At 37.2% G+C, this 13464-nt stretch overlaps 3 protein-coding genes across 4 annotated transcripts; all 3 read right to left on the bottom strand.

Moving 5' to 3' along the window:
- Positions 2549-4874, bottom strand: LOC104744365 (zinc finger CCCH domain-containing protein 33-like). Of its 2 annotated transcripts, none has more exons than XM_010465408.2 (7): positions 4573-4874; positions 4291-4448; positions 4090-4152; positions 3848-3967; positions 3523-3762; positions 3101-3427; positions 2549-3015 (listed from the first exon to the last, which is right to left on the bottom strand). In XM_010465408.2, exons 1-7 carry the CDS (start codon positions 4625-4627, stop codon positions 2770-2772), a joined length of 1209 nt encoding a protein of 402 aa, XP_010463710.1. In that variant the 5' UTR covers positions 4628-4874; the 3' UTR covers positions 2549-2769. The 2 variants fall into 2 exon arrangements, with proteins under 2 accessions (XP_010463710.1, XP_010463709.1); XM_010465407.2 differs by having other exon boundaries at positions 3101-3433; positions 4573-4871.
- On the bottom strand, positions 5143-7195 carry LOC104744363 (TIMELESS-interacting protein-like). Its single transcript, XM_010465406.1, has 4 exons — positions 6593-7195; positions 6374-6496; positions 5874-5976; positions 5143-5671 (listed from the first exon to the last, which is right to left on the bottom strand). Exons 1-4 carry the CDS (start codon positions 6905-6907, stop codon positions 5337-5339), a joined length of 876 nt encoding a protein of 291 aa, XP_010463708.1. The 5' UTR covers positions 6908-7195; the 3' UTR covers positions 5143-5336.
- Positions 7267-11251, bottom strand: LOC104744362 (E3 ubiquitin-protein ligase ORTHRUS 2-like). Its single transcript, XM_010465405.2, has 9 exons — positions 10731-11251; positions 9640-10169; positions 9373-9498; positions 9172-9271; positions 9021-9085; positions 8842-8944; positions 8565-8709; positions 8095-8309; positions 7267-7691 (listed from the first exon to the last, which is right to left on the bottom strand). Exons 1-9 carry the CDS (start codon positions 11199-11201, stop codon positions 7494-7496), a joined length of 1953 nt encoding a protein of 650 aa, XP_010463707.1. The 5' UTR covers positions 11202-11251; the 3' UTR covers positions 7267-7493.

The following is a 13464-nucleotide window of genomic DNA, read 5'->3' as shown; positions in this document are numbered from 1 at the left end:
AATGATTGTAGTTTAAAACTTTTTTAAAAACTAGTTTAAGTTTAAGTATTAAATTTATATTACGTGAAAACATGTTGATACTATAACACCAATTGACCGACCAAAGAAAATTCTAAGGACCGGATGTCTAGGCTCGATTTATCGTCGACGTATCAAAATTTAACAACTTAAACTATTTTTTAATATGTAATTTCATGTTTTTGTGAATTCAAATGATTGTAATTTAAACTTTTTTAAAAATTAGTTTAACTGTTAAATTTCTATTACGTGAAAACATGTTGAACCTATAGCACCAACTGACCGACCAAAGAAAATTCTGAGGACCGGATGCCTAGGCTTGGTTTGTCGTCGACGTATTAAAATTTAACAACCTAAACTATTTTTTAATATGTAATTTCATGTTTTTGTGAATTCAAATGTTTGTAGTTTAAAAACTTTTAAATAATTAGTTTAAGTGTTAAATTTATATTACGTGAAAACATATTGAACCTATAACACCAACTGACCGACCAAAGAAAATTCTAAGGACCGGATGCCTAGGCTCGGTTTGTCGTCGACATATTAATATTTAACAACTTAAACTATTTTTTAATATGTAATTTCATGTTTTTGTGAATTCAAATGATTGTAGTTTTTACTTTTTTAAAAATTAGTTTAAGTGCTAAATTTATATTACGTGAAAACATGTTGAACCTATAACACCAACTGACCGACCAAAGAAAATTCTAAGGACCGAATGTCTAGGCTCGGTTTGTCGTCGACGTATCAAAATTTAACAACTTAAACTATTTTTTAATATGTAATTTCATGTTTTTGTGAATTTAAATGATTGTAGTTTAAAACTTTTTTAAAAATTAGTTTAAGTATTAAATTTATATTACGTGAAAACATGTTAAACCTATAACACCAACTGGCCGACCAAAGAAAATTCTAAGGACCGAATGTCTAGGCTCGGTTTGTCGTCGACGTATCAAAATTTAACAACTTAAACTATTTTTTAATATGTAATTTCATGTTTTTGTGAATTCAACTGATTGTAATTTAAACTTTTTTAAAAATTAGTTTAACTGTTAAATTTCTATTACGTAAAAACATGTTGAACCTATAACACCAACTGACCGACCAAAGAAAATTCTAAGGACCGGATGGCTAGGCTCGGTTTGTCGTCGACATATTAAAATTTAACAACTTAAATTATTTTTTAAAATTTTTATTTATTAAATTTCATGTTTTTGTGAATTCAAAATATTTTGTTTTAAAAAAAAGTTTAGGTATTATTAAATGTTAAATAGATTATTTTAATATTTTAAATTCAAATGAGTTTTGTGAAAAATATTAATTTGAAAAAAGAAACGATTTTAAAAATACCTAGGTTGGAACTTAGGGTAGCGAAGTGGACCCACACAGCATATAGCCCATTGCCAATGCCAGACTTAAAATGCCGACCGTCTTACAGTTGTTCAGTCCACCGACTTAGACTCACTCAGTGATTTTTTCTTTTCCTGGTAAAAAAAAAAAGTAAAGGAAACTCATAGAAAGAATTTTTTAAAAAAATCTAATAATCAAAAAATAAATTTAAGGAAAATTATGAGAATAAATTTGAGTAACGGACGAGGATTTGCATCTATCGTTGATTTGATCTTGTATCTCAATGTCGTCGTTGAAGATACCAACTTGCGTAGAGTGATCTGGTGTGATTGATGCCGTTGGCGATCATCACTTTACGACGGAGAGACCATAGATAATCTCTCGGGGATCGACGAACTGAGTGGAATGGGTAAAATATCTATCTGGACCGGAAGAGCAACGAGATCGAGACTTGTGAGCAGAGACTTGGTACGTGTCGATTTGGCATGACCATCGATTCGATGAAAGCTAAATAGGAGAATCGAAAGAGCTGACGACGAAAGGCCGACGCTTTCTCGCCGGGAAAGCCATCAACAGTAACAACCATAAGTAAAAAAGAGTGACCTTTTTAGGTAAAACACTCTTGCAAAAAGAGATTAGGGTTTTTTTCAAAAGAAAAGAAAAGGAAATTTTAAGGTTTGGTTACGTTTGTTGTTTCCTCTTCTTTCTATATATAGTTGGGCTCTCGTAAAAATTGCAACGGTCACTTTTTTACATTCTACCGTTTACAACAGTAAACTTTTTTTCCTCATTAAATTTTACTAATATCAAAAGCTGTGATAAACATCGCAGCAGGTGAAGCATCAACTCATTGCCCTGACCCCATCAAGAGCTGTGTAATTATTATTACAACGGCACTACTGATTTGATATTTGTGGGATTTATTAAGATAAAATGTAAAATATTGAATTAATCAAACAACATAACTGGTTTTTTTTACACAAGACACAATAATAAGATAGAAAGATTTACAGCATCTACCAAGCAAGTAAAGTAAGTAACAGAAACAACAATTGTTTCATGAGACGACGATTTTTCTAGAAAATTAATAAGTCTGATAAAACAAAAAAAAAATAATAAGGTAAACCGGATCTAAACGGGGAATATACAACAATGTTTCCTTAAATAACCGAAAGTCAAATTTGAGGGAAATTACTTTCATATTATTATTCTCTCACCTGATTCGCCAAAAGAATATTACAACAATGGCGATCAGATCAGGATCAAGATCAAGATCAGTTGTATAAATCACCTCTATACATTATTATTAATAGATGTTTGAGATTAAATGAAAATGAGAATTTACATATTCCTCTTTTGAAAAATCAAAGCTTTTTAAAAGCTCTTTCATCTTTTGTTTCTTCACTGCTGTGTATCAATAATGGTGGTGGTGTCTTTACCAGAGCTTGTTGTTGTAGTTGCAGCAGCTTGTCTTGTTTCAGACACAGAGATTCTTCTGGAATGCCCACTTGATGATGTTTCCACAACCTCATCTGTCTCTGAAGCTGTGTTGTCATATGCGAATACTCGCATTGGGTGATCAAATTTACAGCTTGGACCAAATTTGCAGATTCCATAGCGAGTATAGAACACACACAATGGTTCTCCCTATCCACCAAAAACAATTTGATTCATCAAAACAATGCCTGAGTAAGTCCTACTTCGACGTGAAAACCAAGCAACATGAGCTTACCGGGCGTAAAGGGAGGCCAATGGAACTTAGGAGACAATCAGGAGGAGGAGCTTGTCTGTCTCTAGGATGATGAAACTTACAAACTGTGCCAAATTTGCAGTCACCTGTCTTCATGTAGAATTGGCATTCTGGTTGTCCTGGTCTTTCCGGGAAAACATTTTCCCTTGGCAATGCATAGAACCCTCCTAACGGAACAGAGGATCCCGGGTTGAAACCAGAGAATGAGCCTTGAGACTGAGAGCCTGACTCTTTGGTCTCGCTCTGTTGTTGTAAGCTTCTGTTGTAGTTAAGGTCATTTCCTGTACCTGAAGGCGAAACTGAGCCGAGCTGACCCTATCGAAATGGAGAAACATTCGATAAAAAATCAAAACCAAGTAAAACAAATAGGATTATTATCTGAAGGTGCTGTTTTGATAACTTACGCTGTAAGGGTTCCATCCTTGAACCGGCACAACTCCTTGAGGCATGATTAAGGAAGGATAGGTAGAGGGATCTTGCCATCGAGGGCTGGCAATAAAAGAAGCTCTAGACCAAGGATAAGACTGTTGGCCAGAGGTAGGAACCATCATGTTGGTTGGTTGAGGCTGAGGGTGGTTGAATTTACAAGTGCCACCAAATTTACAGTGTCCTGTTCTTATAAAATAAGCACAATCGACCTCATTCTGCATTTATATGATATTACGTACAGAGGATCAGTAAGAGTATGAGGAAGTATATGAAAGTGAGAAAGTAAAAAAGTCAACATACCGAGCGTAGAGGATAGCCTAACATATTGAGTGAGACTCTTCCAGCAATCCCAGCTTTGTTCCTAGGATGATGAAACTTACATGTTACTCCAAACTTGCAGGTTCCTGTCTTCAAATAGTACTGCGCAAACATACAATGTAAGTTGGTTTCGTGTAAGAAGATGATTCAAACACCAACGCTTGGGAAAATGCTAATCTATACAATGAACAAAACAAAACTTCTTATAAACAACAATGGATCACCTCGCATTCAGGCTGACCAATCCTTTCAGGGTATTCACCTCTCATCCTTGCAGTGGCTATAACCTAAAGACAGAGAAAGAGAAGAGAGATCAAAACAACACCAAAAAAGGGAAAAGCTTTGAGATAATAATAATAAACAGAGGAAACAGATCTCTAAAGTCGAGAATCAGAGACAGGAACAGAAAAGAACATATATCGTACCAGTTCACGATCACGAGGGTGATTGAACCGACAAGTAGAGCCAAATCTACAAAGTCCAGTTCTGATGTAATAAGAACAGTCAGGCTCTCCAGGTCGTTCAGGGTACGAACCAGTTTCCATTGTTTCTTCTGAACCCAAATTCATTTGCCACATTGCGTCTGATCAGAACCCCCAAAAACAAGAAAAAACAAGATTAAATCTATCAATAATCAAAATAATAAAAATAAAAACTTTTCCGATCAAAAACAGAGAAACAAAAAAAAAGACGAAATTGAACAAGACCTTGATTCATCAAAGGTGAGAGAGAGGACATGGGAACTCCAGCATTAAAATCCATAGACGTGAAGAAGAAGAAGTAGAATGTCTCCGATGATGATGATGATGGTAATAAGCATCAGACATTATACTGTCATCACTCTCAACCGATCTTCTTCCGACAAGAAAATGGAGTGTAGATAGAGGTAAATGACAATGGAGGAGGAAGAAGACATAGAAGAAGAAGAGGAAGAAGAAGAATCGTGTAAACAGAGAGAGATGTGAGAGAAGAAGTGAAGAGAGAGAGACGAAAAGCAAAAAAGCGTTCTCCTCTCACCTCCACACAAATCAAACAAGAAATTTTCACTGAAAATAATTAATTAATTAATTCAAAGTTTTTTATTTGTGTGAATACGATGACGAATATACCCCTACTATGTAAAGGGACTAGAGTCTGCCAATTTTTATTTTATCCTCTCCATCAAAATTGGACGGTAGAGAACACGTCAGAAACTTTTTTCTTATCTTTTGTCCTTTTCCATGTGGTTTTAATTCATTCATTTATTAATATTTTAAAAATGAGTATTATACAAAATCACCTATAAATGTTGAAAAAGACAAATCTGCTATTGTGCCAATGATCAACCTTGGCTGTGGAACGAATCAACGGTCCATAATTTTGGGTGTGATCGTTCTTAAACCGACTTTGAACCGGAAAAAAATACAAAACAGTACCAGACATACATATAGCTAGATTCGGTAAATTGAACATGTGAAGTAAAACAGCTAAGCTATTCTTGATTTGGTTGAAGCCTTGCTTTGGCTCTTTCGAGAGCTTTTAGTCTATTAGCTTCCATACGTACTCTCTGTTCCTCGGAAATGTTATGAGCTTTTTCCATTGCCTTCAATCTATTAGCTTCCATACGTTCTCTTTGCTCTTCTGTCAGTTCACTGCTTTTATCCTTGTTTTGTTCATCGCTCGGTAGCTTTGAAGCATTATCAAAGATGTCATTCAACATACTGTCTTGAAATGCATCAACATTGGGATCAACATCAGCGTCAACGTCAACGCTCCTCGATGGTATGTTCTCTTCGTCATGACTTGGCTGATCCATGTCTACGTTACCTACAAAAAGATATGTTTAGTTACCTACAGGAATGTAATGGAGTAACAGAAATTGAACTTAAGTAGAATCAAGCCACACATAATATAGCGTTTCCCTTTTCATATCAAGTTTCCAAAAACTTGTGTAGCCAACCAAATTCCAAGACTACGCAGCACTACCTAAGGAGATTCAAGGGAGAAAAGCTGATCTGTTTTGACATACCTTGATCATCATCATAAGGACCAGTATTTTCTTCCTGCTTTTCGTATAACTTGTTTGGATCAACTCCGCTGGCAACCCTTTCTCGCAGTTCGTTTATACAATTCTAAAAAAGGATAAAAACACATCATTATGGATCAGGTATAAACGCAAAGCAACCATACCAATTGAGTGAATATATCAATGTACCAAGTACAAAATGCAAAGTCAATATAGTAACTGGCAGAACCTAAGTATGTATGTTAAGTAAAGACTAAGGTATGAGCACAATGATCATAACAGCCTAACACGGTCTCAGATTCTATTATAGTTGGAACTTTAAAGCAACACATGATAGAGACGAGCAATGTAATTCTGATTTCAGTATACTGATGTGATACAATCATCAAACTAACTTCAGCCTTCAAATCCGGATTCATCAATGTCAAAATCACCCACCATAAGGAACATTCAAGGTGCACGAAGGAACACTTACAAAAATCAGAAAAGAGGGGATTTTGTACCTTGACACGTTTAGTAGAAGCGACTTGTTGCACTTTATGAACAAACTGATCAAAGGAATAGTAAGGTAGCAAATGAGAGTGCCACTCACTGTACAGCCGTATCATATTCCCCAAATCGCTCACCTTTAAACCAAATAATGATTCATTATAATCCAAATAATCACAAAATCAACAGCTGGGAATCAAATTTCAAAAAAAAGAAGAAGAAGAGAGACTTGCCTCTTTGCCTCGGCCACGATACTTGAAGGATTTAGGGAAATAGCGAAGAACATAGCCGAGACCATCCTCAGAGAGCAGTAACTCAGGAGTCAGCTTGGGCCTTTGAACTCTCGTCTTCGTCAATTTAGGAACTGGCCCTATGGAGGTTCCACTTTTCTTGGAGAATCTCTGATTGTCATTATTAGGGATCTGAGCTGGAGCGGAAGAAGAAGAAACGGAATTGTTACCGGCGGCGACCGGAGCCGAGGATGGGCAATCGCGAGACCAGTGACCGGGACGGCCACACTTGAAGCATCCCGTCGGAGCTGATTCCATTATCACCCTTCAATGATCTCTCTCTCTCGATCTCTCTCTGTTAGGTCTTTATCATTCACCACCTTCGAAAAAATCACATCTTGGCGGCTTTACTTTTTTTCGTTGGCGGGACAATTAGATGGGTCGAACCGGACGGGTATTATCCGACCCGGTCCAGTTCTATAAAACAAACAAGTCGGGTATTATCCGACCCGGTTTATTATAAAAACTCTCACGCAAAGTCTCCCGATGACCTGATGAATGATGATTATACAACTCACTTTTGACCTGAATCAGGTCACCTGATGATTCTATCAAACCAACCAAGTTGAGTTCTAAAACCTAATAAACCAGAAAATTCAAAATAAGCAAAAATCAAATCAAACCAGAGAATCAAAGTTTACCCTCAATTTAGAACTCAGTTGTAGTAAAATCCAAAATAACAGACCGCAAAACAAAATAAATAGCGTACGACATTAGGGTGTTTTTTTTTTCTACTTCAGTCTTCGGTACCAAATCCAAACCATATAAGTCTCCACAACTTTACCGAATGGTTTGATCCAAAAAAGCCATTGGAAAGGCCCCTACCTACTTACTGCATGCAAGATTACACAACAGTTGCAGAAACTGCTACGTCTGTGTCCAGCTTAATCCGTTTCTTTGGTTGCTCAGCTTCTTCAGACACGACCTGCATTTCTTCTTCAGGGTCTGTACCTGAGCCTTCACCTTCTTCATCTACAGGCTTTGCATCGTCCTCTTCCTGGTTCTTCAGCCTCTCTATCACCTCCATCACTTCTCTATTAACCTGTTTACACAATTGCGATTAGGAAGCGAAGAATAATTTCACGAGAGAGCGAAATACCAGATTTGCATGATCATAATAATGGTAAGTCGCGAAATACCAGATTTGCTACAATTTCACTTTTCAAGAATGGAAACCATCAGTGAATGACATACTTAAATCCAATCAAATTTATAATTTATATAGGCTTCTGAATAAACCTTTTCACACACAATCACACTACAAACTCAATAGGTATTTGAAGATACAATCACATTACAAAATCCATTGACCAACTACATCTAGTTCAAGCAGAGCCAAAATCAATGCTAATGCAATTTGCACTTGAAAATATAAAAATTATACGAAAGACGTGTGCTATGTTTACTGCAGAAACAATGCAAGAAGAGAGATGATGATGATTCACCTGAGGGTTCTGGAGAAAGTCAGATATGTCAGTGGGGCAACAAGGGCAATTCATGACATTCTTCTGTGCGCGTAGTGTGCGTCCACCTCTGCTTCTCTCTCTCACTAGAGTTTTCCCAGCAAATTTAGCTTCCAAACACGCCTTGCAGAAGTTATGAGCACAAGGAGTTGTCACAGGAAGAGTCATCACTTGGTGACAGATCTGGCACTTAAACTCTGCATCATCAAAACCCAAAGACAGTTTAAGAAAGAAAGAGCTGAACATATCTGGGTCATATTAATGTAAACTTTATCAGTTAGGTTAACCCATTTCGGAAACATTTGACTTCCTGATACTAAAGCATATTCTATTTTCTAGAAATATATTACTCCGAAATATAGAAACATAGTGCACTAGAACTTATTTGGCAACAAGGGAATAGTCTATAAACATAATAACAGCAGAAGTAGAGAATTTGGACACACACAGACCTTTCAGAAGTCTTGCCCTCACGGTATTCGAGTGTGCCGCCTTTATGGCTTTCTTCAAACTTTTCCTCTCCTCAGGATCCAAAACATTCACTGACTTTTTACTGGCAGGTGGAGGCTTTATCCATTTCCAACAACCCTCACCTTCCTGATCCAGTAAGTTTATTATAAGAAAAGACCAACTTGTATAGTTTATAACAGATAATGAACCGGCCTAAACAAAAAAAATCAATATCTGCTCATACGCCAACTTGTATAGTTGAGATGTCTTGGAACTTACATCAAAATCCCATGATGGACTTTCTTTTCTCTCAAACAGGTCTGTGGCCATGTTAAGCTCAGGAATATTTGGTAAAGGTCTTGGATGATCTCCATGCTCATCACTGCAATATATCTCAGCATTGAACTCAAATGGAATATATATAGAAAAGGGGCACACTTTCAAGCAGTAGATCAAACCTGGTCCATGGAGCTGGTTCATTGTCACATCTAACAAACAGATAACGACAGACCTTAAAAGAACCCTATGGACCACAGAAAAATAGGTCAATGCATAAAAAATAGAACAGGAAAAGTTTACCGTTCTTAGCTATACGTATGTATTGTATACCTGGATTCCAACTTTTCGCCAGCACTTTTCGATCCTGTAAACTCCATCATATCTCACTCCTTCCTCAGGGGCATATGCAGAACGTTTTTCCTTGTGAGACCTGATCATATATCGAGATAGGTAAAAAAGTTAAGATCACTGCAAGTTGAAGAGTGAGAAAAACGTTGCATGAAGCGCAACTGTGCTCGAATAAGAGGTAACCTGACAACTCGAACCGGATACCCCAATTTGCAACTGAGCCTTAAAGCTTCATTAGACTTCTCGAACTTTTGGTCAAAAGACTGATCCTTGTTAGTCCTTTTGTTGCCACTGAGATCTCTACCCCCACTGCAACATAATCAAGAGAAAAAGAGACAATCTATCAGTAAATTGGAGAATTGATACTTGTATACACATGAGAGAAGTAAATTGTACAAGATTATTTAATAAATCAAATGGACCAAAAGCTAAGAGAAATGAAAGGCACACCTTCCTGTGTATAGAAACCATTCTCCATGATCTTCATCATCCTCATAACCTCCAGAGAGTGCTACAGATTGAGCTCCATAACTTGCTTGTCCAGCAATGCCAGCGACATGTGGGAAGTGAGCTCCCCACTGCCTACACTCGAGTCGGTCCTCCCAGGATTCTCCAACTAAAAGACCTTGGCTCCTCACAGGATCATTCTCAGCCGGTATGGGACCAAAGTGGTCAGGTGGTATTGTAACATAAATCCTGCCGCTAGCAGCATTGGCCTTCCCTGTTTTCTTTGCGCGCTCAGTTGTAAATGCTTTATCTGGTCGGTCTTGGTTGCTCACGAAATGATAGACCTTTGAAGTACCCGCAGCAGCACTTCTGGAGACTCTTGCAAACCGGATAGCAGAAACAAGGGAAGAATTGATACGAGGGTTCCTTGCCATTTTCTCAGGAACTATGCTGCGGCATTTTCCACAAGTACGTTTTCCCTGACCCATCCACTTCTCAAAACATTTCAAGCAAGCGTTGTGCCCACATGGTTTCTGAAATGAAAACATACAAAATATCCATCAGCCCTACTTAATATAGCCTTCATCTTTGTAAAAAAAAAAGGCTTATTTTGATAAGATGTTTACACTTATAGTCTTTCCCACTCCTACAGAATGTACAGTTTACCAACTTGTCTAAAATGAGTAAAGAAAAACATCCCATAAACGGCAACTAAACAACAGAGGTGTACATATACCAACCCCTAACAATTATCAACAACTATACTGACACAATGATACACCTCTCAACTAAATAATCCAACCCAAAAAGGGTAAAAAAAAAAAAAGGACAACTTAACAAGTCTAATAACAATCATGAACTATAAATGTAGCTTAACATTGACACAATTTGTCACAAATGGTAAGCACAATCAAAGTCTCTGTCTTTGTAAATCAGCAAAAGGAACGACTTAATTGTGTCAATAAAGTCTAAGCTCTCGAATTAGTAAAATCAAACTATACACATTAAACAATCACAAATCAATACTAACAACACAGATTCGAGAAAAGAAGACTAGATTAACAAGTATAAGAGCCAGGACAGAGAGAACGAACCGTCACAGGTCGCTCAGGCAACTGCATACAGAAAGAACACATCAAGTTATCTCCAAGAGCAGATAACACATCGAGATTCGCATTTTTCCCTTTACCCTTCTTCTTCTCTTCTTCGTCATCCTCATCGACGCCTTTACTACCACTGAGTAACTGTTGCCTCTTCTTAGCCTTCTCCACAGTACTCAAAGTCTCATCAGCCTCAATTGCGCGGATCGCCGCTACAAGATCTGAGCCAACAGCTCCGTACCCCGCCGCAACGCCGGAAACAGGAAGAGGGTCGACTTCGCCGGAGCAATCGGGACAATGCCACTGTAAAGTAGAAGCTAGGGTTTCGGGAGGAGACGAGAGGCAGGACACGTGCCAAGGCGTAACGCACGTGCCGCAAGTGAGTGATTCTTCAGGCGGAGGCGTTGATTTGCATCGCATGCATACTCCGTCGCCGTCGCACGGGAATTGGATGTCACGCGCCATTTCAAAGATATCGAGGGATTTGGGGAGTGGAAAGGCTCTAGCGAGAGAATTGGGAATTTAAGACGAGGGAGAACGAAAAAAAACGAAAAAAAACAAAAAAGTGAAAGGCGGGTTTTTTAAATTTTTGGGGAATATGAAAGCGTCTTTACACCAAAAGGCGAAAAAAAAAAACATTGAATTTATTTTTTCTTTTTAACTAGCATTTTTTACTTTTTTTAAGAAAAAATTAACAGAATATAGTGAAGTAATTAACTTTTTTTTTTTTTCGCAAATCAAACTTTCATTAATTGTAAAGAATAGTAAATTACAAAGACATTATACAGAGTTAATAGAATACAATTATTACATACACATATATATGTATTATAAAGTGAGAAAATTACAGCAGAAGGGAGATTGACGATGCTTTCCGAAGAGTAGCCTTACTCGCTAACCGATCATAAAATCGATTATTGTCCAACTTCATATTTGATTTCTCTCTGTTACACGGTTAGCATGCAACATCTTTTGGCTGAACTTTCTTTTTGAAAACCGTACATGTAAACCTGATGTGTCCAAACATAACTCTGAAATATATACATAATGGTACCAATGCTTCCGTACCAAAGTCTTTTTATATATTTTGACTCTGTAGTTTTCTTCACAATACTCACAAATAACATCAATGTAGTAGTAATCTCCACCATAATATCCTTTGAGAAAAGTTTGTGGCTAAATTTTAGCAAAACTCCAAATCTCGCAAGGGAGAACCATAGTCCTTTGGTAGATCCCACACTTTGCCCAACAGTCTCATCACCAACACCCAAAGATCGAAGGATTTGAATAGTTATAGTCACAGTTTTTTGACTCTCCGAATGTAATATCAATACCACGAGAGAAAACCATGTTGTTTCCATCTCTTGTATAACTTTGGCCAACAAAGTAACATAAGCATCAACATCAAATACATAATTAACTTCTTGTAACCCGATCATGAGAAAAGGTTCCCATCTAAACAATGTTGATGCGTTCTTCAAACTGCAAATCTGACCAATAACCATGTATAGTCGCCTATAATTGATCAAAACCATCTTTAACTTTGAATTGCCAATACAACCATAGCCAAATTGATGTAGCCATAAATCCATCACCCAAACGATAGTATCAACAATATTCACTCTCGGATCCCATATCCTACTTTGATCTTTGTTTCTAAGATTGAAGAAATACAATTTAGATCGAAGGAATCTATAAGATTGAAGAAACCTTATATTGGGTATGAAACGACGACCATCAATCAGAGATGGAAGGAAACTGACACAACTACTCTTGGGCCAGGGCTTGAATCAGGTCAGAAATACACTCTCCCAGAAGGAGAGAATGAAGACGCAAGTTTGAGTAGAACTCCAACCGCGACAGAGACAAAACGAGGCAATCCTTTCCCGACTCAAATACGGAACTACTCTTGGGCCAGGGCTTGAATCAGGTCAGAAATACACTCTCCCAGAAGGAGAGAATGAAGACGCAAGTTTGAGTAGAACTCCAACCGCGACAGAGACAAAACGAGGCAATCCTTTCCCGACTCAAATACGGAACTCCCAATGTGTTTTGGGTGTAATGAAACACCACACAAGCCAGAGATGGTGCCAATACGGATCGGATAACACAAACAAACGTTATCGGAATCAGATCTTTCCTCACCATCATTACAAAGGAGCAAACGATGGGGATTTTGAATCCTGGATTTGCCAAACTAATTAACAAAAGCTATACAGAAAGAAGGATTGAAAGACTAGAACTAAGAGAAAAGGGCCGACCGACGCCAGAGTAGCCGGCGCCGGCCGGAAAACTGTAAAGGCCAGTGAGTCTCTTGTTGAACCCTCTTTGGAGATATCGCCAGAGAGAAACCGTCGCCTTTCTCAATCAATGTAGTGAAGTAATTAACTTTAGTTCCAGTTCTACTACTAAAACAAACAAATCTGGTGATAATAAACTATCTGATTTTTTAACCCGCGGGACAATATTTTTAATTTTAAAAATATGAAATTTATATTGTATTTATTTGTTAATTTATTATTGTTTTATTAATTTTAAAAATATAAAATTTTACAATTATTTGATATAAGTATTCAAATAATATGATTTTTGTAGTGTTTTCAAGGTTTTAACCGTGTGGTATATGTATAGTCTAGTAATACATTTATCTCCTGCTACACATTTAAAAGTGTTTAAAAAAATCTGTTGTATATTATTTAAATTTGAGAGATCTAGCATCCAAAAAAAT

Source organism: Camelina sativa, chromosome 15 (genome assembly GCF_000633955.1).
Source record: "Camelina sativa cultivar DH55 chromosome 15, Cs, whole genome shotgun sequence".
In the NCBI taxonomy this organism is placed as follows: Eukaryota; Viridiplantae; Streptophyta; class Magnoliopsida; order Brassicales; family Brassicaceae; genus Camelina; species Camelina sativa.
This window is presented reverse-complemented; position numbering and strand designations above follow the sequence as displayed.